This window comes from Corvus cornix, chromosome 5, assembly GCF_000738735.6.
Source record: "Corvus cornix cornix isolate S_Up_H32 chromosome 5, ASM73873v5, whole genome shotgun sequence".
Lineage (NCBI taxonomy): Eukaryota > Metazoa > Chordata > Aves > Passeriformes > Corvidae > Corvus > Corvus cornix.
The window spans coordinates 36,487,564-36,513,760 of record NC_046335.1 but is presented as its reverse complement, the minus strand read 5'-3'; the positions used below and the strand labels follow the sequence as shown (position 1 = coordinate 36,513,760).

The window sequence follows — 26,197 nt, the reverse complement described above, 5'->3', positions numbered from 1 at the left end:
CCGCCGTGGCGCTGCTGCTGGACTGGTACGGGCCGCCGGGGGCGCCGCCGGGCCCGGGGCAGCGCCGCCGCTGGGCCCCGCAGCCCGCGCCCGGGGCGGCCGCCGCCAGCCTGCTGTGGGTCGTGCAGGTGAGCGGGGCCGGGCGGGCGAGGGGCGGCCGAGCCGCGGGCACAGCGGGGGCGCGCAGTCAAGCGCAGGTTACAGGTGTTTTGCCAGGCTGCCCGAAAGGTCGCGTTGAGGAGTATGTTCCGTGCCGGCAGCTCGATGTGCAGCTGCAGTGCGAGCTGCAGGCTGAGCTCTGGGGGGCGGCAGCCGGAGGCGAAAGGCCGTGACCTGTCACCCTTTACACAGCGAAGGGCACGGGGCATGGGGACCTGTGGCCCAGCCAGGGGACCGGACACTCAGAGACAGCAGGAGCACGCAGCCCCCAGACTTTCCTCCTCTCAGCCTGTGAGGGTATAAAAGCCCGGGGATTCCTTTCTTTGGGACCCCTTCTCAGATGTACCCGACTCGAACTGTTATTTTGTTAGTTATTGCACCAAAATTAAATTATTTTAAGGATCCCGAAGTCTTAGACCCTGCTATGGGAAGCCTGGGGCTGAGCTGGTAAGGAAACCTGGTCTGACCGTGGGTGTGTGGGGTGTAGCTGCGAAGGACCTCGGTCCCAGCTCAGGTGGTGCGAGTGTGACTGCCAGAGTGGCTCCTGGATGGTTGGACAGAGAAGTTTCCTTATCAGATCTGATGCGTGTAGTGGAAGTGGGTAATTAAAAAATCACCTAATTATTACACTACCCTATACATTGCATCAGTACCTGATGCGGTATTATCTAATATCCCAGAGAGAAATGCAGGCTCTGCCTGTCCCTTTCCCCATCCAAAAACTCGGAAAAGTTGTGTGGCTGAGAAAATAGCGTTACTGATTTATAGCAACAGAAGGTACTGGGCCAGTATTCAGACAGTTAAATGTACACAGCTTTGTTTTCAGGTTAAACATAAAATCCAGGTTGACCTGGCATAGTCCTGGAAGCAAATTGTGACATCTTAGTGTTTCTGTGGCCTCTTCTGACTCTTCTCCCCAGAGCATTCCTGAAAGCACTTACTGTAGAACTAGCCACAGAGCTGTTTACATACTTGTAGTTCATCTGTGGCTGAGATGTCACAGGGGTTGCTGTGCATTTCCTTCTAAACACCAGCTGCTTTTACTGTTTTGTTTTCATTCTCAATCTCAAGAACATTTTGCCTGACTATTAGCTGCAGGTAGTGCTCTTAGTGAATGAGCTGGCATATATTAGTCCTGTGGTTCTCTCCAATTGTGGTGTTGTTTTTTTTCAATATTTTTTCCTTAAGTGACTTAAGGCTTATTTTTACTGCAGAGTAGATTTCAAGATGAGAGATATGCGTGAATTAATGTAAGGAAAGCCCCCATCCTGAGTAGCTCTCTTGTGAAGAGTCAGATACAGCAGCATATTGCAGCTGCAGAGCTATACTGACAAGCAGCATGCACAGGCCCGTGTTTCTCTTGCCAAGTTCTCTCTGGCTGTGTCAATTCAAGTGGAGTTCTCCCAAGGATAGGTCACAGTAAAGCTAATTTGAGACTTGGCTTTACTTTCAAGTGGTTATGTTCTCTTTCAGACATGCTCTTTAACAGCTGCTTTATCATTGACCTAACTTGGAAACTAATCAAGCACCAAATCCAGCCCTGTGCCTGATGATGTTGTGGGAAACAGGCTTCAGACTCCGTGGTGACTCCATAGGTCTAGCCTAGGTAATTGGATAGAGCTCAAGATGGTCAGTTCTGCCCACAACAGCTCCTGCCTTGTTTTTCTTCCCATCCACAGGACTATCTCTCCTTAAACTGAACTAAATCACAGTCTTTTTACTTTAATCTTCTATTAATGGCTCGTTCACCTTTATTGTAGCAGAATTTCCTCTCTCACCCAGTGCCAAATAGACACTCTAGTTCAATATTTGACAAGCTTATAATTATTTCTCCCATTTCTGCCAGCTGGATGCATTCTACTGTTGCTCTAGACCTTGTAATTCTCCCTTGTTAATGCCTGCCTGTCCTGAACCACGTCTTTGCTAGATAAAGAATGTTAATGGGGATTTCTCCTCACCCCTAAATCTCTTCCAACCCATTTTAATGAAAGTAACTGCCGATGATGCAATGAGAGGTCAAGTATCCATATCAGTCAGAGGGAGGGGAAAAAGCAGCAAGCTGGCTTTCACCTATATTTTGGAAATTAAGTAAGAGCATTACAAGCTTCTCATCTTGCCCAATGTCTTTCCTTTTATTGGGATATCATCTAAAGTGAATTAAAAATTAAAAAAAAAAAAGGAAAAAACTCCACTTCTGAGATCTTCATATGTCATGGCTGTTAATGATGACAGAAACTTAGTCCCAGCTCTCAGAAGTCCCTGGACACTGTAACTCTTAGATGACAAGTTAAACCTTTTTGAAATCTTAAACTCATATCATAATATGGGGAAGAAAAGTGGGAAGGTCATTGTAGGAAATCAGGCTTCCCAACCACTTTCTGCTGTAAGGTTGGAAATTTACATCTGCTGTAGTTATTGGTAGAGCAGGAGTAAGCTTTCTTGTAAGAGTGTTTTTTCTCAAGAATGAAGATTGTAGAAGTTTTGATTTTCTCTGATTGCTGAGATAAATTAATTGCAAATCCACAGGCTGAAAAGAAGCAAAACAAGTTGTATCCTTGTCAATGATTAAATGAGGTTTGATGTGTTGAGGTAGTTTTGCTGTGTTCTTTGCTTCACTCTAGTTTGAATGCATCAATGAAAGTGAAGATAAAGTTGTATCTAAAAGTGTTTGCCTTCTTTAGCATGTAATTCTGATCCAGGCAAAAATTCCATGTAATTCCAAATGGGGGATTTTCCTAAGCAGAATTAAATACTGTATTCAAGTAATAAATTCTTTCTATACAGATGACTGAATAAGTAGAAGTAAATAATTTTTCTCCAAGATATTTTATCTGGATTTTCCAAAAAACTAGAAGCTTTACGAGAACAGGTTTATTAAACTGAATGTAAAAGTTAGTGTTTTTCTTTCCAAGTGATATTGTCAGATGGCCATGAGCATGTGCTTACTGTTTTTTGAGCATCAAATACCATTTGTTTAAACCAACGAGGACAATTAATTAATTGATTGACTGAAGTGGAATGGGAAGTGGAATTGAAACCATTCACCCAAGATTTTTTGTGTACAGTACTGAAAAGCCGCAATGTAAAAAAATAGAGAAATCTTACTTTCCTTATTCTCCCCAAATGGCTCTTCTGATGTGAGGGCTTTGACTGATTCAGAAATGAACAGCATCTTTTACAGTTACATACAAGTCACATCATCAGTTCTTGGGCAATCTTTACCTTCTTGAAGGCACGTGCAATGGACTCTAAAAACACTCGTTAGCTCCATTAAAGTGCATGGATAGAATGTTAAAAATCTTTTCACTCAGCTACTGGAAATGTCACCACAGGTACAAAATACATTTTCAGTATATTTCAAGTTCTAGGTAGCTTTAACCTATGGCTTTGCAGAACTACTTTGTATTCTTACTTGCAGCAAAACCACTGTGTTGCACAGAAACTCAAAGAATTTGAAAGGCAACAGGCCACTCGCAGTCATCACAACTTACTGTGGATAGCTAAGTATTTCCTCATATTATTGTATGCCCTTAGTTGTAAGGAAATTTTCTTGATGTAAATGTGATTTTAGGGGTTAGAGTTGCAATATCATTTTCTTGTTCTGCTTTTGTTTTTCCCCAGTCACCCACTCCTGTTTTTCCCTGTATCCCTTATACTGATATGAATCACTGTGACTGCTCTTACGTTGCATTCTTACGTGTATTGGCTTTGCAGAACAATGTGGGTAGCAATAACCCTCTACTTGGGGCAGTGTTTCATTCTTCTCTTTTGCAGGTGTCAGATATTCATATCAGCAAATTTCGGGATCCTAAACGAGCTCCTGACTTTGAAAAGTTCTGTTCTGAAACAATTGATGTAATTCAGCCTGCACTTGTTCTAGCAACAGGTAAGCAATTGAAAGGTGTGAATTTCCTGATGAGTATACTGTCAAAGGAGCAGGAATTGGCAAAATTCTAGGATCTCAAGAGAGAATTTTAAAGCATTAAGGTATTTTAAGCAATGGAAATGGAATTGCAGCTGAAGTGAGACTGCTAGAAGCTGAAAAGAATAACTTCTCAACAAGAGAATTCTTTTTTCTTCAGCATTCAGTTTCTTCAGTGAGTTTAGTGTGTTTTATATGTAACAGACGCAATTGTGTAAGATAGCTATTTTTTTCCCAATATGTGTTGCTGCAACTTAGTCCTTGCTAGCAGCTACCTTCCCTCTTGTCCTGGTAATGATTCTACATTCTTTGTGTTTGAAATTACAGAAGTGAGCAATGTGTGTGGTTAGTCATTAGGAGACAGTTCCTCGCTCAGAACAATCCCTGCTTATTTGTATGCAATTCACCTTTGAAGTAATGTAAGATTTATTGCTGGTTTCCATTTGAACATATCATACCAAGAGAGGTGAAATAAGCCTTGCCACTTCATTTGACACCTTGCTATTGAAATGGATTAAGTTTTGACAAGTAAATCAAAAAGACTTTGAGCCATTACTGTATGCAAGGCTTTAGAATCTTAATGCTAGACCTGAAGTTTTGTTTCTACAGAGAGTTACTTATCTAATTAGTAAAAGTGCTGCAGTGATGTGGTTGATGGATGTCTGATGAGGCTGCTGCATCTGCATTAGAAGGCATTTACCCTGACCTTGTGGACCAGATACAGGAACATCCAGAATGCACCCAGGCCTGCAGCAACTTAAACTTGGAGGCAGGGATGGCATGCTTGTCTAGTTACAGTATTTGTATAAGCTGTGTAGGCCTCTAGTTATATCTCACCTTTGTACACTTTCAGGTGATCTGACAGATGCTAAGACAAGAGATAAACTGGGATCTGAGCAGGTGGAAGATGAGTGGAAAACTTACCAGTCAATCCTGAAGAGATCAAGGGTCATGGAAAAAACCAAGTGGATAGACATCAAAGGGAATCATGGTAAGAGGAAAAGGAAACATTTCTGTCTTTCCTGTGATTGCAGATCACAGAATATAGAAGTAAAGTGTTAGTACTCACTAGTGTGTTAGTAGTCATGAATCAGGAGAAGGGCTTGCGATGCACATGTCTATTGAGGACACACTTTGTTTGCAAGCTCTTACTGGAGTTTTAGTACCAGAGAATTAAGAGTCTCTTGCCTGGCAAGTGGTAGAACGTGACTTCAGATGTTAGTTTCCACATCATTATGTTATATACCACATTATTTAATGGAGGGGCAAACTGTAACCTTACCATACTGAAGAAATTGTTTCCATTTACTTTTCATAGACTTCCCCCTCACAGGTTTAAGTTTAAAAGGTGTCAAATGTCCAGCAGCTAAAGGAAATTTGGTCCCTTTTGAATAGAAGGGACTCATGGGAGTTTATATCCATCAGTTGTTGCCACATTCTAAGCATTCAAACACAAGCTGACAATCTTGTAGGCTGTATAAACAGGCTGTTACAGGAAGGGCAGAACTAGAAAGCCGAGCACTGGGGGGAGAAAGTGCATGCTTTGTCATATATAACCATATGTCCTATTAGGCTTCTGTTACCAGCATTAATGGAGTTGCAGTACAGACCTCCCCCAGCTGATGTCTGTTCTACACACACTGTTCTCTGATGCTATGGCAACTTTATTTTCTGCAAATGAGTTAAATCTTACTTACAGAGCATGCACCCAGTCCAAAAAAGCGTCTGAAAAGCTCTGTAGTCAAAATGGAGACAGATTTAGCTTTTAGCCACTAAATAACAATTTATATTGCTGCAATGCCTTTATCTTTGAATTGAAACTTAAATGAGAAAACCATTGCCATTTAACTTCATTGAGTATATGTCACCTCTGCACAGCTAGACGGTCTGCTTGTCAATCACACATTTTAAAGAAAGTAGTTCTTGAGCACCTGCTGAGACTGCTTTATCTCAACATTACCTAGTTAGATACAAGGGCCAATGATCAATTTGATCTGAAAGTTTCTTTATTTCCTTTTTTTCTCCCTTACAGATTCATTCAACATTCCACGCCTGGATAGTGTTCAGAATTATTACAGGTACTTTTATTTACCATACAGGTGCTGCTATATTCAAGGTCAAATTCACTAAACAATATTCTGTTTTCAGTTATCACATATATACTTTTTCACTGACTATCCTATAGCCCAGGATCATATCTACTATTCCCTCTGTCTTTTGCATTGTCAGTTAGTGGAGCAGAATCAATTGAGAAAATAGAGAATTCTTTGTGCAGTTTTCTTATCTCTTATCCTTCTGTGTTTTGTAATTGAGTGTGTTAATCTGTCCATGTCTCCAAATTTTTTAGTCACACTCTAGGAGAGAGAAGATGGAAGACTGAAATGGAGTTGATTTTTTAATATATAAAAAAATAAATAATATAAAAAATATTAAAATTATAAAAATTGTTGGCAGAAATAAAAATAGAAGCTAGGGAAAACAGTTATTCAATACCACATTTTGTTTTTCATCATGCATTTAAAATTAAAGAATGGAGTGGGTTGTATTGAAATGCAATATTTTTACACAAAAACATAGGTTACTCTTACATGTTCACAGCATTAGCAGAGGATTAATCAACTGTTACACATACTCAAAGTGGGACTAAAGGAAGAAATTTCATTGAAGCTGATGATGTTCATACAGATAATGTTAACTTCAAAAAAAATATTGTGAAAGGGTTTTTATGGCATTAGAAGTATTGGAAACTTGTTTTTAATATATTGGCTTGTATTCTATTCAGGTCAACCTTTCTGGCAATTTTATTGTTCTGATTGGTGGAGGAACAGGGACATGAACTGATTTCTGGATGACTGTGTTCAAACTATACCCATCATCTGAACTCAGGAATGTTTCAGCTTCCACATATCATGCAGGGAGTGAAACAAAACTGGAACAACTCAAAAAAACCAAATACACACACAAAAGCCCAACCCAAAGCCCCAAAATAAAGTTTAAAAAAAAATTAAACTTAATGAATGTTAGTGATTCTCAGATTAACTCACAATCATTTTAGTTACAGAATTTAATCCTTAATAGAACAATTTAGGTGGTAATGTTAGTTGAAGTGTTATGTCTTTGCCAGTGGAAGATATGTACAATTCCCATCTAGCATAAACTATCAAAAGCACTTCAATTTTATAAGTCAGAAATAGTGAAATTACCTGTTGTTAATGGAAGGAGAGAAAGCAATGTATGTTTGTCATGGTTACAAGCTTTCCTAACGTCAGTACTTCCATTTTATTTTGTAAGGAAATACTCTGCCTGGCGTAAAGATGGCTCTTTCCATTACATCCACACTACCTCTTTTGGGAACTATTCATTCATCTGCGTGGATGCTACACTCAGCCCAGGCCCTAAGAGACCCTATAATTTTTTTGGGATTTTAAACATGGTATTGTATAAGTCTTTGCATTCCATTTTGCTGGCTGTTTTATTTCTGTAGTGGTTTATTTGGAGGTTTGGAGGGTTTTTTTATGTAGAAGAATTGTTTGAAAGATTTGTGTTCATCTAAAAGAGTGTTTACATTTTTCAGTTATTATGCATATGAGACATTTATTTAGCAAAATGGATTTGTCACCTGCCTGTTTCAGAATCAAATGGCAGAGCTGTCTTTGATGGGAACAGAAAGTCTACACAGCAACCATACTATCTGGTTTGGCCATTATCCCACCTCAACAATCATCTCCCCATCCCCTGGAATACGAACATTAATGAGGTAAGATCTTCTTATCCTGTATGTTTTCAGCCTGAAGTACATTTCCTGCCTCTCTTCACATGCTTATCTATCACCTTTCAGGTTTTCTGCAGTGATATTTCCTTCCCACCCCAATAATCACAATTCTTACATTCTTTTCTTAGTTCTGCCACGGCCTATTTATGTGGACATCTCCATACAATGGGTGGGCTGATGCCAGTCTTGCACAGTCGGCACCGTGGTGGCACTCTGGAACTTGAATTGGGAGACTGGATGGATAATAGGAGGTAAGTAAAGCCCATATGAGCAAATTATTATATGAAGCCTACCTTGCTGTACTGTGATTCCCTTTTATGCTGTGCAGTGAATTTGAAAGAAGCATGAGATCAGCCTGACTGGTTATTACTATTAATGCTTTTGAAAAAAGGCTTTGTGTATATGTTTGGGATTTTCCCCCCATACCAACAGTGTGATAATAAATTAAATAATTTTTTATTCATTCTTGATATGTAGAAATTAAAATAGGGACATCTAAATGTGCCCTTAGTATGTGTTTAGTATTAAAATGTAGATGAAGAAATTGTAATAAAATTCAGCATCACTGCTTCAAAATACACATGCTCTGCACTAGCTGTTAGAATTCTTGACACAGAAATAGTCCACCTGAGAAATGTTACTTTACCAACATATCAAAAAGTGTCTGATGCTATATGGAGTGTATAGTAGTATTTTAGCTTTTATTCTGCAGTAATCCAAAGAAAGATACCGGTGTGCATACAGGGAAAGAGCACACTGGGGCCTTTGTCCTTAACTGGAGTGCCCACACAGACACTGTGGAAATGTACATTATATTTGAATTCTTTAATATAATGTTCATCCATCTGATTCATGTGCAAAATTCCATAGATCTTCACACTTGGAACTTTGAGTACTGCTTCCATGATTTATTATAAAAATTAACCTCATCAGAGATAAGCAACTGTACAGTTAATACAGCAGAGTTGGCAAATGTAAGATCAACTACAGAAGAGAATAAATGGAAAATAAAGCCAGGTTCTGTTTGGGAACTTGAGAAGCATGGGAATCAATCTTCACACATCAGTTTGTATTAACAAAATCTTTTACCTTTCATTATAGGTACCGGATCCTTGCGTTTGACCACGACCTCCTCAGCTTCGCAGATCTTAACTTTGAAGAGTGGCCTGTGGTTCTCATCACCAATCCCAAATCCTTCCTTTACAGCAGTTCTACTCATGAACCACTAGTCAAAATTCTTTATTCCACTCATATCAGGTACCCTGTAATGTCTCGATTTCACAGTATTTAACTATATTTATATGTATATACACAAAACCTTTTTTTAAATATGCGTCTACTGTTCTCAGAATTCACTTTTCTCTGGAAGATTGTTCCAGAGAGGTCTCTTTGTATCATACCTGTGATAAAAAGATTGTATAGTAGTAATTCATGTTTGTTTTAATTATTCAGTTATTTCCCCTTAAGTCAGTTTGAACTTTAGGTAAACAAAGCTGATTGATTAATATATAATTAAAATGAATTAATATGTAATCAATATGCATAGATTAATCTGTTATTCATCTCACATGTTCACATCGACTCTGCTGATTTCAGGATTTTGTCTATTTTTCTAAATGTTTTCTCTATTCACTTTAGACTTCTTAGCTTCTTGTCTTGTCAATTCTACATGCTTTATATATATTAAAAAAAGAGAAACCTCTGCCAATTTTCATACTGGTTTTAAATCTATCTTTCCAGTTTTACCTTATCCATTTAATTTTTACATTTATATTTCAAATTTCTAGGCCCTTTTCAATATTTTATATTTGCTGTTAGACCAATCTGCTTGAAATACTGCATACATAGAGTTACAATCAAAAGAAGTTTGTCGAATTTTTCAGTTAGGGACCAGTATCCTACTAAGTGTCCTAATTACTTTCCAGTTTCCTATTCAGAACCTTACCTGAACACTCTCATGATTATATTACATATATGAACTGGTAGAATTGTTCACCATAGCTGTATGAAACTCCTTCATTTGACTAAAACATGCTCTGAAATGCCTTTTGTACTACCAGAAATGAAAGGAATCATATGTGCAGTATTTTGAGTGTGTATTAGTATCACTGTTTCTATGAATATAAGCACTGCCAAGTGACAGTACATTTGTTGGTATCTGAGATCTGTAATATCAGTCTTGCATTCTACTCCATTTCTCTTAAATGCAGTTACAAACTCTGAGAGGTTATATTCTGACTAGCAAAAAGAAAAAAAAAAAAAAGGAAAGAAACCCACTCCCAGTAACAAAGGACTTTAGAGAGAGAGACCCTGGCAATTTTTAATGAAGCCATCTACAAGTGTTTGGTTATGTGTCTATGTGTGCTGGAGGATGCATCCCACTTGTGTTAGCAAATGTTTTGAAGAAAGAGTTCTAAAATTATTTCTGCCAGGACCTTAAAATCTCTGCCACCTTTTTGTCTGTTCCACAGCCAGTTTTCTATCCTGTTCTTTTGTGTAGTGTTATACAGAACTACTTTTTTTTAACTGTAGGAAAGAGCTACCATGTTACCATTAGCCTACAGATATTTCACTGTTTTAATTTCTAAATCTTTTGAACTCTTTATTACAAGGTAGCTTAACCTTTAGGGACTTTCTTTTATTGAAGTAATAACATATCTGCAAGTTCTGTAACAAATCTGTTTATTTTGCTCTCTATTTACTCCTTAGAATTCTGGCATTCTCTCCTTCTGTCATTATTTCTGTCAAAGTCTTCATAGATGGAGTTCACCTGGGGAATGCACATCAGGTGTCTGGCCCTCTCTATGTGCTAAAGTGGAGCCCACAAAACTACAGTGAAGGGTTCCATCACATAGATGTCACTGTACAGGTAAGGTACTGGTTGGCATTCTTTGTATTGAATTTTATTTTCTTGTCATGGCTTCTCCATCACCCTCTTGCCTCACATAACTAGGAACAAAATACATGATAACAGGCTTAGTTTCACATCTGTCTGATTACAAAACCAAAGGACTTAATAAAGGACTAAACACTGACGGCTAAGCACCAAAATATTCATAAAGCTGCTGGGCTAAAGAAACATTATTTTTCATAAGAAATAAAATAAGACATAACAAAAGAGCAAACTTGACTTGAAATTGGCCAGAAATGTCAAAAATTACAAGAAAGGGTTCTTAGAGTTTATAAACAACAAGCAGAAACAGAAGGAAAATACTGGCCTGGTGTTAAACAGCAGAGGTGAATTAGTCACCAACAATGCTGAAAAGGCAGAGGTTCTCAACACTTTCTTCACCTCTGTCTTTACCAGCAGTGTTGGGCCTCAGGCCTTGGGAACAAGGATCAAGGTTGATACAGAGACCCACTGTCAGTGAAGGAAGAGTTGGTGTGAGACCTGTCGCAGGAGCTTGATCCTACAGATCAATGGCCCCTGACAGTTTCCACCCCAGAGTGTTAGGAGACCTGGTTGACATCATTGTGAGGCAACTCTCCATAGTCTTGGAGAAGTTGTGGAGATCAGGGGACATCCCAGAAAACTAGCAGAAGGCTAATGACACTCCTGTCTACAAAGAAGGGCTTAAAGGAGGATCCAGGAAATTGCAGGTCCATCAGTCTTAGTTCAGTCCCGGGGAAAATTAGGAAACAAATCCTTGTATCGCAAGTCAGATGAAGCACATGACTGGGAAGAGCCAACACAAATTGACTGAGGGCAAATTGTGGGCCAAGAAGAACATTATGGAGTTCATCAAGGAGAAGTGTAAGGACTTGCACGCAGGAAAACATAATCCCAAAGTGCAGCACAGGCTGTGATCTGTCTGGCTGGGGAGCAGCTCTGTGAAAAGAGACCTCAGTGTCTTGGTGGCCCACAAGCTCACTGTGAATGAGCAGTGCATGGTGCAGCAGAGAAAACCAACTGGATGCCGGGGTGCATCCACAAGGGCATCACCAGCCAAGGTAAGTCGCTTCCTGCTCTACTGAGTGCTTGTCAGGCCACACCTGGAACACTGTGCTCAAAGTGCTGAATAAATGACAATAAACAATAAACAAATACTCATATATCTATGTGAGTTTATGGCAAATACACCAGAAATTAAGCACAACAAAACTTCAAAATATTTTAGTATGGGCTATTACCTAGAATTGAACTTTCAGAAAACAATTGGACAGGGGGGCAGTAAACAGTCACAGTCTTCTGTAAGTTGCTGAATCTCTGACCAGCTCTTCTTCATATGTAGAACTTTCAGATTCTGATTTTATAATCACCAATTTACTTGAAACTGCAGAATTGACTGTAAGTAATCCTTTGAAGGTAGAATTTAATACAGGAAAAGCTGCAATGATAATTAGGAACTTTAACTAGACAGTTTTTTGTATTACTGGCATGTAATTGCTCTCATTTTATATCAATCTAGGATGCTTCAGGAAGAATTGGCACACAGGGCCATTTATTTGGTATGGAAGAAAATCTCTCTCTTAGATTTGACTTTTGGCCGTCTGTTATTCTTCTCAGTGACCACTATGTTCTAGTAAGTACTTTCAGCAAAACGGCTGTTATTCTATGTTGGTTTCCCAAGCGGCCGTAAGAATTTTCCTAATTCCTGGTAGACTTGAATGCACTTTACTTTTCCAGATATGACTCTGTTGGAATTCCAAAACATTTGAAGTTTCTCAAGTTCCCACTTCAACCACAAATGTGCAGCAATGGTCCATGCAAACAGTTGACTACGTCCCAATTATCCATTTTTGGCCAAAAGTATACGCACATTTTGTGCAAGCAAGAAATTGCAAAGGGGCTACTGGAGATAGTAGAAAAAGGAAATATTAAATCAAAGAGAAATTCACTGTGATCTGTTGCAATATGTTTTCTGGCAAGAATGCTCGAATATTCTCACTGTCAGCTGCTGACATTATAACTAGATCCATCAAAGTGGAGGGCAAAATCCCCATCAACTTTAGGAAGTTCCAGGTCATACCCACATGTGTTACAGCTCAGTACATGCAAAGAAGGATGTCATATCATAATGGTTTAGGTGCACTTCTAGAACAACATAAGAAAGTCCACATGGCTATGGTTCATTGTAGTAATTGGCTCAAAATTATTATCTTAGCTTTGTTAATCACTCACACTTTCTACACAATGTCATGAACTGCATTTCTCTTCAGTGCAGTGCTCAGACGTTTTGCCTTGGAAGTGTAATTACACTTTTTCAATAGATGTGTTTACAGACCCTGTTTTTTAAAGATTCAGGTCTATTATTTCAGCCATTCAGCAGAATTCAAGTCAGTACAATACAAATCCAACAACTTAGAAACCCTTAGGTTTCCTTTTTATTCTTCATTTCAATGACACCGAAAAGCTTTGAATATGTGATTCAAATAGAAATCTATCAGTGTCCATGAGGCATGCTCCAAGGCTGCTACTACTCCAGGGCTGGCTTACAGTCAAATCTGTCTTTTCAGGCTCGTGTGCTCTTTGGACTGATTGTGCTGATTCAGATCACCTTGCTTGTTGTTTTCAGACACCTCCAAAAGCCAGTACTCAAAGGTATGAACTAATGTTTGCTGTGGTTTTTAGTGGATCCGTTTTCCCTTAAACTTTTTACTGTTGACCTGTGTGCTAACAACATGTAAGTAATTGTGCTGTTAATCACCATATGCATTTCACATCTGCTACTGCGGGGTTTGATTGGTTTCTCAGAAGCTGCTGTGGTGCTTTTAAGGGAACCTGGAAAACCTCCAATATATCAAATAAAGTAAACTAGAAACTTGAGCAGGTATCTTTGTTGAAACAAAAATTCAGTTGACTGAAGTCCAAGGTTTTATTTTAATTTTCTCATTGAAGAATCCAATGCACAGGGAAAGGAATGTTTTGTTTTGTATTTGTTCTGTATGTGTGTTTACTTCACTACAGTTGTCACAGAATTCTCTCTCGCCTGAGTGAAGAAACAGATTTCCTTCTGCAAAGATAATATTTGTTAATTTTTGCAAAGATTATGAACAGGATTGGGTCTTTCTCAAAATAATATTAAGGTCATTTCTGTCATAACTTGATACTTTGTTTGTGATAGATTTAGTAAATGAAAATTATTACTATTAAGGTCATGGCATTTATCCTTTAAACAATTGTTTGAACCACACCTTACTAATGAGATTTTTCTGGAAGCCACCTCCCTTCCTATTCATGTCAGCGTTTGTCCCTTCCTTTATACTCCTAACCATGTAGCATCCTGAGGTAACTACAGCAACTGCTTACATAGAAAAGGATCAGATTTTCAGTTGCCTTTATGGAACTCAGCAGCTAAATATTAAAAGAACTGATTCTGTGGTCAGCTAGGTCCATGTGGACCATGACAAATGTTTGACAAATTAGTGAACAAGTTTGTTACAGCTGTTGATTTCCAGAGGTGAAGCTTGCCCTCTGCAGGTTAATTCTTTGTGAGAAGGCCACGTAACAGGTGTAACTCTACAAGCTAGCTTTGATAGGAAGGCTCTCTTGATATGTGAATTGTCTGCTTCAGTTAGAGAGCTAATATTGCTTTTTTTCTGTTAGCACCACACACTTGTCAGAATAATGTCATTTTAATGCCTAGCCTTAATTTTGAGTTGCTATCAGATCTCACTAAAGTAGATTGAATCAAAAGAAATGCAATTAATCTAGTCCATGGTGACCTGCCTTTCTGGGTTTGCAGAGTTACTGTTTTGATTCTCTTAGTTTTCATTTAATACATACTTTCTCCATGCTTTTCATTCTAGCTAACTTCATTTTCTGGGTATAGAATGGTCATTCAGTTTTATGTCCATACAGTAAGTGTATTCCTTTAGAATGGCAGGTTCCTCTGCTGTTTTTAATACAGATTGTTATATTTATTGGTTCTTTACTTTCAGTTATCACAGTAATAGTAATGCACTCTTTTGCATTTTTCTGTAGACATACCAAATAATATTTTTATGTTTCTTATTTAAAAGAATGAGTAAATAATGTGCAGATTTGTTTCAGAAAGACCAGTATTTTACATACATATATATCTGGGGAGGTGTTGCAACCTAAATTAAGTGTATTTTTCTTAAATGTTGTCTCTGTTTAGAAAAGCCAGGATTACTTACTCTGACTTCGTATTCCCTTCATGTCTTCAGTAAAACAAACACCTTCTATTACTCAGTTCTGGTTCTGAATTTATACACCATTCTGGGTAAGTAGCCTAGAGTACTGGAGGACATAAATTAATGTTTTGAAATTACACATCAGATCCCGATGAAAATTAAGAATTCTAACATCTTGGAGAGTGGGGAAAATCTACTTAAATTATAAAATCTATGTGGAACTTTAAAAGTTAATGTACAAAGAGACTAAAGGTTTCTTTGTAAGAGCCTAACTTAGAACCCCTGAAGTAATGTACTCTGAAAGCAAAATGAGTATTTTTAACTTTAGTTTGGTTTTCACTTATTTTTTGATGGTTAGCATCAGAGCTAACAATCTGAGCTTCTTCTCCTCTGATAACGTGTTACTGAAATAGCTATTTTCTCGTTAGTCAGTGTAGTATGCATAACATAGAGCAGCCTATTTTAATTTCTGTGCTGAGCCTGGCTGGAATTGTTTGTGGCCACATTTTTCATATATCTTACTGTAATTCTGGGAAAAAGCTACCCTTTGAAAGGATCCACCTTTTCACCTCTCTCATAAGGAAGACGTTATATACGGTGTTGAAAATTGTCAGAGAGATGAAACTAACTTAAAAGTATTTTCATTACATGCCACAACCCCCTGTCATACCTGTGGTATTTTTACACCAGACTGCTGTTTGCTGAATATGAAAACACGAGGCTGATTACTAGGGACAAGCAAAAGAGAAGTCTCAGGGTACAAAGGGCCATGTGGGAAAGGGCTGTGTCTCTGTTGTGTTTCCTGATAGTGGTGTTTGGTTTCCTCTCTTGCAGGACCATGGTTTGTAGGTGAACTGATAGATGGCCAGATGGGGGCCTGTTTTTCCTTCGGGGTGTTTGTTGGTGGCTCCTTCTTACAGGGCAGTATGACATTTGTGGTTGGGATTTTACAGGTATGTATTTATAAAATAAAGGCTGAAAAACTGCTTTTTTTTCTCTGGGACTTTTTTCCAATTTTTAAAAATAGTTTTATAAAGAAAGAAGTCTTGGAAGTAGAGAGATTAGTGACCATGCCTGACTACAAGAGGTCTTTCTTACCTTTCTGCAGATTTAAAGGGCAGAAAGGAAGGAGGCTGTGCATTATTTTCACAAACTTCTCTTTCTCTAATAAAATGATGTTGCTTTGGACTCCTTGGATATCTGGATTAGAGGTCATCTCTACATATTTACAACTCTAAATTTTCTATAAATTTTTGCCCTCGGCTCACACACAGTGATTAAGCAAAAGAAACTGAGTGGCCAGGGCAGCCCTTGCACCCTTAACCCTTCAGATCAGTAGGTGTCACTCTCCAAGCACACGTAAGTCCAGTTTTCCCAGGAGTAGTTTCCCCATTAATCTGAAAGAGAAGTTGTCATTCCTTGGCATTTAAGCTAAAGGACCAAACCACCAAACCCATGTTGTCTCCTTCTTCATGGTGTCTCCCTTGTACCAGTGTGACACCACAGTGAGCTGGGTCAGACATACAGACCTTCTGTTTTTGCCATGCTAATTTTTTACTAAGTCTGGCTCCCTGAAGCAGCTCCAGGAAATGTCAGATGCATGTTAGTGCCTCTTACTGGAAGGGAATGGGTGGGAATGCTTGGCCTGGGACTGAGGCACAGGCAGTTGCAGCTCTATCAGCTGCAGAGCTTCAAAGGTGCATCCTGAGATTCCATCTCTGGGAATTGTACTCAGCCCCTTAGAATGCAACAGCTTTATGTGCACATATCTTTCCAAGCCTTCATAGATGTTACCCAGAACCCTTGGCTTACTCACTGTCTTGTTTTTCTCTGCTCTTCCTTTCAGATGATGTTTTTCAACCTGCCATTGATGGCCTATCTGTGCTGGTGCCTGTTGCTGCGATGCCAGGGCCACAGCTTCCGTTCCCACCTCCGTCACGTCCGGCGCCTCGTGGCCGTGCTTGTTCACCTGGCAATGGCACTGCTCCTGGCCTGGCAGGTCTATTCCTGCTATTTCCTGCAGCGAACATACGGCACCTTGGCGTTCTTCCTCTCCCCAATGAGAACATGGCTGGTGGCACTGACCTCAGCTCTGATTTATAAAACCTGGACACTGAAATCATCAGAGCTCAGAACTTACATAACAGAAATGAAAAACTGTCAGAGCTCCTGAAGTACAATATTACTACTCCAAATTCTGTCTTAAAAACTGTTGAGGTACAACCTTATTGTTTTGTGATGCTGGAATTACACACACCCCAACCATTAGGTGGTAAGACCCAAAGCTGCACCTTCACTGCTACAGAACTGTATTAAATAGTACATGTACAACAATATGTTATATATACCTTCCTTGTATTATACAACATACTGTTTAATACATGTTATATAATACAGTCATACATTATACATCAATACAGCAAACTGTGTCATAATCTCTTCAATGAGGTTATTCTAGTGACACAGAGATGGCTATGTCCATATGGTTCACAAATGGAAATGTTTGCCTATTACAACCGTGAATGGAAAAATACTTTTAATTAATTAAATTCCTGATTTTTATAATGCTGGGAAAAATGAGCATAGAACTTGATGAGATTTGTCCTTAACTTTTATTTCAGGGTTGACACATGTTTTTACAAGACTAGGCCAGATGTCTTTATGAAGTACAAGTGATTGCAAAGGTGCTGTAGTGGCCTTCACAGCCAGAGTACTATGCCCATACACTTAGTTCATAATGCTGTATACGAGCAGCTTACAGGCTATTAGGTGTGTATATATGTATTTGTGTTCATGTTTACCTGAGCTGTGCCCTATTGCTCTTGCCCTGGAGTGTTGGCTAACTAACAAGCTCGCTCTCTGGAAGGAAGGAGTTTCGTTTTCCACTACTGAGGCTGCCAGTTCTCCCACACATGACTAGTGAAAGGACAGTGAATTATCAGTGGGTTTTCAGCTTCAAAGCAAAGAATGGAGACAATGTCCTCAGGATGGGAGAGGCTGAAGGAATAATATGGTCTGATGCCTATAAAGTCTGTAATTGAGCTGGTCAGGGCTGTGTTTCTGGGTCTCAGCCAAATGCACCAAAGAGAACTAATTTCTTTGTTTTCATTTTTTTCTAAGTCCAAAAATGATAAACAGTTAGTTACATTAATGAAGAATGCAATGATCCAGAGCCAGGAGAGCTGAGGTGCCTTGATCTGTAAAGAACACTGCACTGCTTCACAAAAGACCTGCTGTGAGTGGAACATTTAAAATACTTTAGGTAATTTTACAGTAATTTATTTATGGCTCCTCAAGAAAAAAGAGAGGTAACTTATTTACAGCACCTTCGGAAAAAACCAGTAGTGACTGCAGTAGAACACAGGAAAATGAATTGGAAGAAAATATTGACTTTTTGTTATTTCTGAAAAGTGACAGTTCTCCTATTCCTTAATTTCTGTTCTTGAATGATTAATAATGTAATAGGAGAAAGAGCTCCTATTTACGTAAGTTAAATACACTGTTAAGAGAATATTGAATGTCATTTGTTGCTACATAAGTTTGTTTTGCAAAGCTGTTAGAAAATTAGAGGCAGGGTGCAAAATTTATTTATGAGAAGCACTACTGGAAAACTGATAATAAAATGACATTTCACAATTAAATTACCTCTATGTGATTAGAGAGCATAAGAAGTGGCAATAAAATATTTCATATCTATACGCCATGACAAGACTGCTCTGAAAGGAGACTTTTTTTGTTGTGTTAGCAGTTGATTGCCATAATCAAATTTCAATGTAATCACACGTCTGCGGGCTTAAAAATCTTACAGTCCATCAAATACTTACTGTTTGGCTCCATGGGATGCATTTGGTAGACGGATGGAATTCTGCTAAAAATCTATCAATTCCATTCTTACTGTGGCAAGCGAAGATGTTTTCTTGTAGATGCATTATCCCTGGCTCCAACAGGCCAAATAAGAACCACATGCCCCTAACCTGGTTAAGGTGTGAATTCTATATGTATGTAGGAATAACATAGTAAATTTTAAGTGAAAGGGACTATCCTACTGGCCTGCTGTCACAGTGAAGAGCACTGTAATACTGTAGAAGCTTAGAACTCTAACCTGCATAGGAAGCATCTCTGACCTCATGCTCTACTGACTTTGCTATTGCAGTATTTTGTTGCCTAAAAGACAGGTACAACTTACTTTGTCTCTTGTTAATTCAGATTTCCCCTTCTTAAACAGTTCTTCAGTATTCTACAATCTTAGTAGGAAAATCCTAACTTTCCTGCTTGAGCTATATACTTTAACACAGGAGAATTTTATTTACCAATACGTGCTTTGAAATGCCTTAATTCTTTATATCTTAGTAGTTCTGACAGAGTAGACCCTAGTCTGCGCTTCTAATTTAGCTGTCCCTGTCACACAGGCAAATGGCTGTATTAGTTAACTATAAGTAACAAAACCCACAACACAGCATATTTCCCTTCAAATTCAAACAAAATAAATGGGGTTCATAAAATGCAGGCCATCTCACAGAACACATCACCACTCACTAAAATGAACCACTGATAGCTGGACAAACCTCTGACAACTATGAAGATACTATGATAAATCTGGGAGCCACCCTTCATAGAAAACTAGATTTGCTCCTCTGTTGGCCTGTGGTTCCTCTGGTGTCCTTCATTCCTGATCTACTCCTTGTAGCATGATGAGGTCAGTGTCCCATCCCATTGGCAAAACAGCATCAGTCGCACTATGGTATCATACTTCAAGCTTCTGAGTTGTGGCCATCTTTTACCATTGTCCAATTTATAATTTGGCCACAACTGATTACAATATATTTCTGTCTTTTGTCATTGTGTCGCCCCCAAACTTCTTCCAGTTTTTCAGGATGCATCCTAGAGGGCTGCAGGGTGGGGGGGATTGTGGATTGACTTGTTCCCATTGTTAAATATATGCTTTTACCCTTAGGTTGGGATTTCCAGTAGTCTCTGCACTGCACACCACTGGAACCCACTGATTGATTAAGCCCCCACGCTGAGCATTCATGCGTGGCTTATGTGGAGGCTGATTTTTTTTTTTTCTTTAATTAAGAAGAAAAAGGAACAAAAGTGCACTTACCAAACTAGAAAATTCCGGGGGTCCAGGAAAGCTGATACACTTCCCCCGCACCCCCGTTTGCCTTACTTAAATACCTCTCTCAGGCGTTGCAGCATCCCGACGCTGGAGAGGATTTGGTGGGGTCCCTGATCAAAGGGTCGGTGCGTGCTGGAGACCAGCAGGACGATCTGGCTCTGCGGCTGTTCCATCTGGATCACCAAAACTCCTGCTGTCCCAGGATTCTTTCACCAGGTGTGCAGGAAGCTGACTGACACAGAGTCAAGAGGAGTATTTCCTGTGTGTGCAGAGTGGGTGCTGGATCCACAGAGCTGGCATACCTGCAGTGCCAGTACCTGCTTTTATGCACCCCAAACCCTGGAACAGCAGCATTCCCCTGCATTCATTGGCTCTAGATTTTCTTGCCTTCATTTAAAGGCACAGTACCCATTTATTTTGCCACCCATGCTCTAGGGGCAACTGGCTTATGGGATCGTATTTTACTAGGCTAAGGACTAAAGGTTCGCACAAAAGTCAAGCAAATTTCTTCTTTGGCTTTATCAGGTGTTTGTGTTATCTCCTTGTTTAATGGATTTATAGACCTATGCTCCTCTGCTTTGCACTCATTTTGCAGATTTATGGAGTCATCTTTTTCTCACTTTGCAGATTTATGGAGTCATCTTTTTCTCACTTCTCACTGGAGCTTTGTTTCTTGGTTCCTGCTGGCTGTCTTGCAGAGAATAGGGTCTGTTGCACATACAACACTCTTACCACATACACCACTCTTACACTACCCAGACCAGAGTGCTGTAGCAAAACTAAATTTCACTACTTTTTATCTTCCTACTTTGAATCTATACTTCTGGTTGTAAAATTCTGTGTTGGTGTGGCCAAAACATCTTGTCTTATTTCTGCTTCTTTCTGTGCTTTTCCTAAAGAGTTCTGAGTTGTCTCACAAAGTATTTTCTCAGTTTGAAGCTCATTCCAGCTGCTGCTACCATTTCTTATTGCAGGATAATGCCATCTGTCTGTGATCTTCTTTTCTTCCCTGGCAATCTATTTAGGGATGATACAAAACTGTGAAGAGAAGCCAGTAAAGAGAAAGGTAGTATAGCAGAAGAGAACAGCAATGTTAGAAACAGGACTAAGTAATCCTGCATTTTCTTCTTCTACAATCAATGCATTAAAATATTAAATAAAGAGATTAGCTATTTGAAAGGCATCTGCCTCAGGTCTCTTAGCTTTTGTAACAACAGCTACTATAAACTGCAGTAAGTAACATTTATGTCTGGGCTGGCAAGGTCTTTTCATGGTGTTGCTGACATTTTGCATGAAATCCTGACACTAAACTACACAGCTTAGCACCAAACACTAATAGGTGCTCTTATGAAAAACACCATGTTTTTCTCATTGTCAATGAAGAAGCCAAAAAGAAGGAGGACAAAAATTAAAATGAACTAAAAACAAACAAACAAACAAACACAGAAAAAAAAACAGGAAAGGGATGAAAATGGAGGGTAAGAAAACAGAAGGGAAGAAAATTAAATATAGGGCAGACAACAGCAATACTTCAAGGTACAAAGGGAGATGGGATGGAAATGGGAATGCACAAGACTAATAAATATAAAGCAGAAGATTGGCTTAACCAAAAATAAGGAAAAAAGGTGTCTCTGCCTAATACTGTTTACATTTTATTACCCTTTGCAAATGTTTATTGTTAAAGATTGTAGCTGAACTTCCTTACTGTGGTCATGATGTCACATGAAGCTAGAAATGCATAAAAGTTCACAAAAAGCCCCCAGAAGCTATAGGTCAGTTTTGAAACCTTAACAATGGGGGCTGGAGTAATGGAGCAGTGAAGAGTCCTCAGGAACGGGATGCTATGTGAAGAGGCCCCAGGAACAGAATACTATAAATCCTTATTTAGTTGACAACCAATTTTTCAAAGAGGCTCAAGCAGAAGCTGTAATAGAATATAAGTTTAAATAGTAACTTGATAGTTGATAGAATGAAAATATAACTTAGAATTATGTTAGATTACTGTAATACACAAAGACACCCCCCCCCAGAAAATTTGTCTGTGTAAATGATAATATAATGAACTGGACCAAGATTTGCACATGTGCATTAGGAATTTTGTCATAGTCATCAGTAATTAAGCACAAGTGACTATTTGTCAGTGTTTGTATGACTCTTTCCTTGAAACCTTTCTGTATAAAAGACTGTACTTGTTTCCCAGAAGTTGCGCCAGTGCTGTATGAGTTACAAGAGTTGCTGTCCAGTGTACGTGGAAAAATTGCTGGTTTATGCCAGAAAGTCAAGATGACCTGAAAAGATCAGTAAAGGAACAAAAAACAAGGACCCCAGCCAATAGGTCCTAAGGGGCCCATCTTAAATCAAGAAGGTAAACAAGATGATGAACTGCCTTGACTCAGAAATTATGTCCTCTGAGGAAAAGTAATTCTGGCAGTGGGCGATCATGACCATGGACTCAAGGCCCACTGACTCAAGAAACCCACTGACTCAAAAGATGAGCAGTTATGCACATGCAGAACTAGTTCACAAAGATGATGACAGTCAATTATGAATAAAAATGAGTATGTATTATAGAGAAAGAGGGGCAAATCTGAAATGTATAAATATGCATGTGTTCCAAGCCGGCTTTGTGGAATTACTGCCTAGCACCCATATTTGTGAAAATAGACCAAATACCTTGGCTCTGGGCATGACACTGGCTTTGTACACCAGGTACAGAACCCTGTTCAAGGAACACCACCAGCTGTGTTGATGGAGATAAGAAACAGATGTATGGGTCTGTTTTTGGGAAAAGGAGAACAGCTTAACCTAAAGAACGTGGAATGCAATAAAGGGAAACTAAAACAATGAGATAAAAGGGAAGAGACTGATTATGATGCTGACATCTCAAGAGAAAGAAATAATTAACAATTTGCCCAGAGAGTTAGTGGGAATCAGAAGGGGGTTATGAAACAAGGTCCTGCCTTATTGTTGTAAAGTGTGAAATATGTAAAAATTTTCTATGAAAGGATCTTCTTTGATATTTGATATTTGTATATTTTCAAGCCTAATCAACACAAAAGAAGATTTAATCCATAAAACAGATAGCAGCTAACAAGCAAGCTCTAAGTGATGCCCAGGTGGTTAGAAAGACAAAGTACTTATTGGCCTCCTTAAAGTTTAGGACTTGACATGCTTGATCTCAGACATAGTGGGAAGTTAGCAAAGCTTGGGGAGAATGTACTACTGATAGTGGACACAAAGAATGAAGAGTTTACAGGCCACAAGAACATCTGGCAGAGCTCCCAAGATAAGGAAGAAACTAATAAAGACAAATCAGCAACTGTACTGAAATTGGCTCTGACTGGCTAAAGGTAATTCCAACTCAGGAAACCCACTGACCCAAAAGAAGAGAAGGACTGAGCATATGGACTAATTATCATGAGAAGCAACATCCAAAGCACACTGGATTTTTGTTACCACTTATTTGTCAGCCTTTGTTAAATGACACCTCTCACAGTACAAAATATATGACAGCTGAAGAGCCACACCATTATACATATTAAGAAATTAGGACAAGATGAAAAAAAAAATCTATATTTTTTGTAACTGATGGTACTTGATTTAAGGAATCTTCTCCCTTTAGCTTTTGTTTATTCTTAAGAGGTAACATGAACCAGGATTCACAAGTAAAGAAATACTTCTGTGACAATACTAAACACACACGGGGGTATGGGGTAGAGGCATACTTTGTCCCTATCTTTTTTTCTTAAAGCCATTTGACTAATGCTGCTAGAACTTGTATTGCCCTCCATAGCTTACCTAACTACAGGAATGCTACTGCAATCAAGCTGCCTTTATTATGGTAAGGAATCAGTATCTCAGCATGATCTCACTCTGAATCACCCCTCACATCACAGCTCTTAATAGACTCCTGACTTGTGTGGATTACTAAGCAATTCCTGTAAAAATAATAGTGCTGGGAATATTATTTCATCATATTTTGTTCCAGTTGTGAAAAATAACTTTCTAGAGGACAATTACTCCTGGAAGGTGTGTCAACTCATGGTGCCAGGGATGAGCTTGCTCTGAAGTAGCTTTTCAGCAAATATTAATGAAAAGAATAAACTTTGGACTTTGGACAAACACATGTATCTCCGGAAACATGAATATATTAGACTGAGGCTTTTGCCCATTACTTTGGAAAGGAAAGTAACATTTCAACACCTTTTCAGTAGTGCCTAGGATCATTGTGTTTCCTGCTGCCTCTCATTCTAATATACACACCAATTAATAAGCCTTACAAGCCTGCATTGCTCAACTTTCACAACAGTTATTTATCTAATACGTCAATATGCAGGAATTCATAGAATTTAGCTCACCTGATGCTTTCTGTCTTCATTTGCCAACTATGACCAAATTTATTTTACTGCATAAAAATTTTGGCTTCTATTGCAGTGGTGCTGAAATAAAGTACCAAGAAAAGGTTAAAAATTCACTAAGTATTGTACAGGACAGGCAAAAGAACTTAAAAAAAGCAAAGCCATTGACTACAGCTTTAGGTAGCTACCCATATGGGAAATGACAACTTTTAATGTTCCAAGTGTATAAAAACAAGTACCTGGCATACCAAGGGTGTGCTGGCTTTGAGGATCCACCACCCATCACTCCTCTCTGCACAGACATGAAATAAGTATCTCTACTCTGTGTGTGAATTGGCTTCTTGCATTGAACCCACAGATGGTAGAACACTAATTAATAAAAGAATTAGGTAACTTGCAGCCAACAGACCATTGATTTCCTTGTTTGCTAAAAAGTGTAAGTCACGTGAAGTTTTGAGAACTGCTGCGCTAACTGTGGATTTACCACCCAAAACCTATCTTTGCATAAGTATGAAATAAACAAATACCTCAGCTCTGTGTGTGAGATTGGCCTACTGCACATTGGGTGACAAATCCCACTTTTAGGGACAACAGCTGGATTCACAATCTAGCTGAAAGTGAACCAGTCCCCAGTTTTGCAGCTGAAAAATGGACAACAATGGTTATTTTTATGATTGCCTTCTCATGTTCATACAACACAAATTCACCACAGTTCATAGCTGAACTCTCTTTTGAAATATACAGGTATTTACTATTATTTTAGACAATCCAATGCTATACTGCAAGTGTCTTTCCTTCAAAGTTTATGGTATCTGTCACTGCATGCTTCCTTCAGTCAGGGCCAGTTCCAGCACTAGGAAATGAAAGGATTGGTTTTCATATTGCTCACAAAAAATTTAAGCAATTTTGATACCTGTCTTACTTTCCACAGCACACAAAATTTTCTTGCATAGTGTTTCTTTCCTAGTGGTTGGATTCCATTCAGTTTGGCCTAGGTAGTGACTCACTCATAACCCGTTCTGTGGACAGTTCAGCTGAGCTGGCCTTTTGGAAACATTTCTCTCAAAGGCAAACAAAGTAAAACCAAAACCAATCATCTGTTAATCAGAAGAAGTAATGAACAATCCTATTCTCTAAATAAATGTGTTAATGTCTAAATGTAGTAGTGGGATCCTAAAATATTTAGGATAATTATCTGTTCCCTTTTCTGTTCCTTGCTTTTGAAGACATACTTAATCACATCACTCCCATTTGGCTTGGGTTCTGCTAGTCAAACTTGGTAATGGTGATTCATTTCTACAAAGTTCCCTCTTGAGATGGTAAAAGAGCATTGTTAGGCCAAAAACTTCAGAGCCAGGAGAAGTTACTGAGGGAACAGAAGGTCAACTGTCTGCAAAGCTACTTCTGTCATCAGGCAGCATGTTTTGAGAGTTTCTACACCTCTCCAAGGTGACAGACAAACACCAGTAAAACTAATGAAATCTGGGAGATTATTATAAAGATACACCTGAATTTAGAACAGGAATTCTAATAAGAAAACTTCACTTAAGTCTGGAATGCAAAGATTGAGAAGAGTAAAAAAGGATCACCCTACACCTGAACTAACTTTGATTGAAGTCTCAGGTTGCATGCTGATGGAATTGTAAATGAATTAGGTTTCAAGTCCTCTGAAAACAAGGGATATAATGATACAATACAGAGAAATGGACAAGACAGATCTGTGGAAATATGTTCTATATGGCAAAATGGAAATACCTTTGTTATTAGAG

The 26,197-nt window shown here is 38.8% G+C and overlaps 1 protein-coding gene and 1 long non-coding RNA gene across 3 annotated transcripts; one reads left to right on the top strand and one right to left on the bottom strand.

Annotated features, from left to right (window-relative positions):
• The first annotated feature begins 35 nt into the window (after positions 1-35).
• Positions 36-18,660, top strand: TMEM62 (transmembrane protein 62). Of its 2 annotated transcripts, XM_039551825.1 has the most exons (14): positions 36-128; positions 3,934-4,045; positions 4,935-5,072; positions 6,114-6,159; positions 7,373-7,514; positions 7,714-7,838; positions 7,982-8,104; positions 8,955-9,110; positions 10,563-10,722; positions 12,263-12,376; positions 13,311-13,395; positions 14,936-15,040; positions 15,786-15,904; positions 16,798-18,660. In XM_039551825.1, the coding sequence occupies exons 3-14, from the start codon at positions 5,033-5,035 to the stop codon at positions 17,122-17,124; spliced, it is 1,542 nt and encodes a 513-aa protein (XP_039407759.1). In that variant the 5' UTR covers positions 36-128; positions 3,934-4,045; positions 4,935-5,032; the 3' UTR covers positions 17,125-18,660. The 2 variants fall into 2 exon arrangements, with proteins under 2 accessions (XP_039407759.1, XP_020439259.1); XM_020583670.2 differs by lacking the exons at positions 36-128; positions 3,934-4,045; positions 7,373-7,514 and having other exon boundaries at positions 5,041-5,072.
• On the bottom strand, positions 17,545-25,876 carry LOC109144284. Its single transcript, XR_005601902.1, has 2 exons — positions 24,429-25,876; positions 17,545-21,994 (listed from the first exon to the last, which is right to left on the bottom strand). It is a non-coding gene; the product is annotated as an uncharacterized LOC109144284 (long non-coding RNA).
• Between the last annotated feature and the right edge of the window lie 321 nt (positions 25,877-26,197).

What these genes read in the sequence shown, in the direction of transcription:
- TMEM62 (XM_039551825.1), top strand. Translation starts at nt 5,033, where the DNA reads ATGGAAAAAACCAAGTGGATAGACATCAAAGGGAATCATG. An exon ending in TTTTTGGGATTTTAAACATG is followed by an intron (nt 7,515 to 7,713) that starts GTATTGTATAAG and finishes TGCCTGTTTCAG; the next exon opens with AATCAAATGGCAGAGCTGTC. An exon ending in GAATTTATACACCATTCTGG is followed by an intron (nt 15,041 to 15,785) that starts GTAAGTAGCCTA and finishes CCTCTCTTGCAG; the next exon opens with GACCATGGTTTGTAGGTGAA.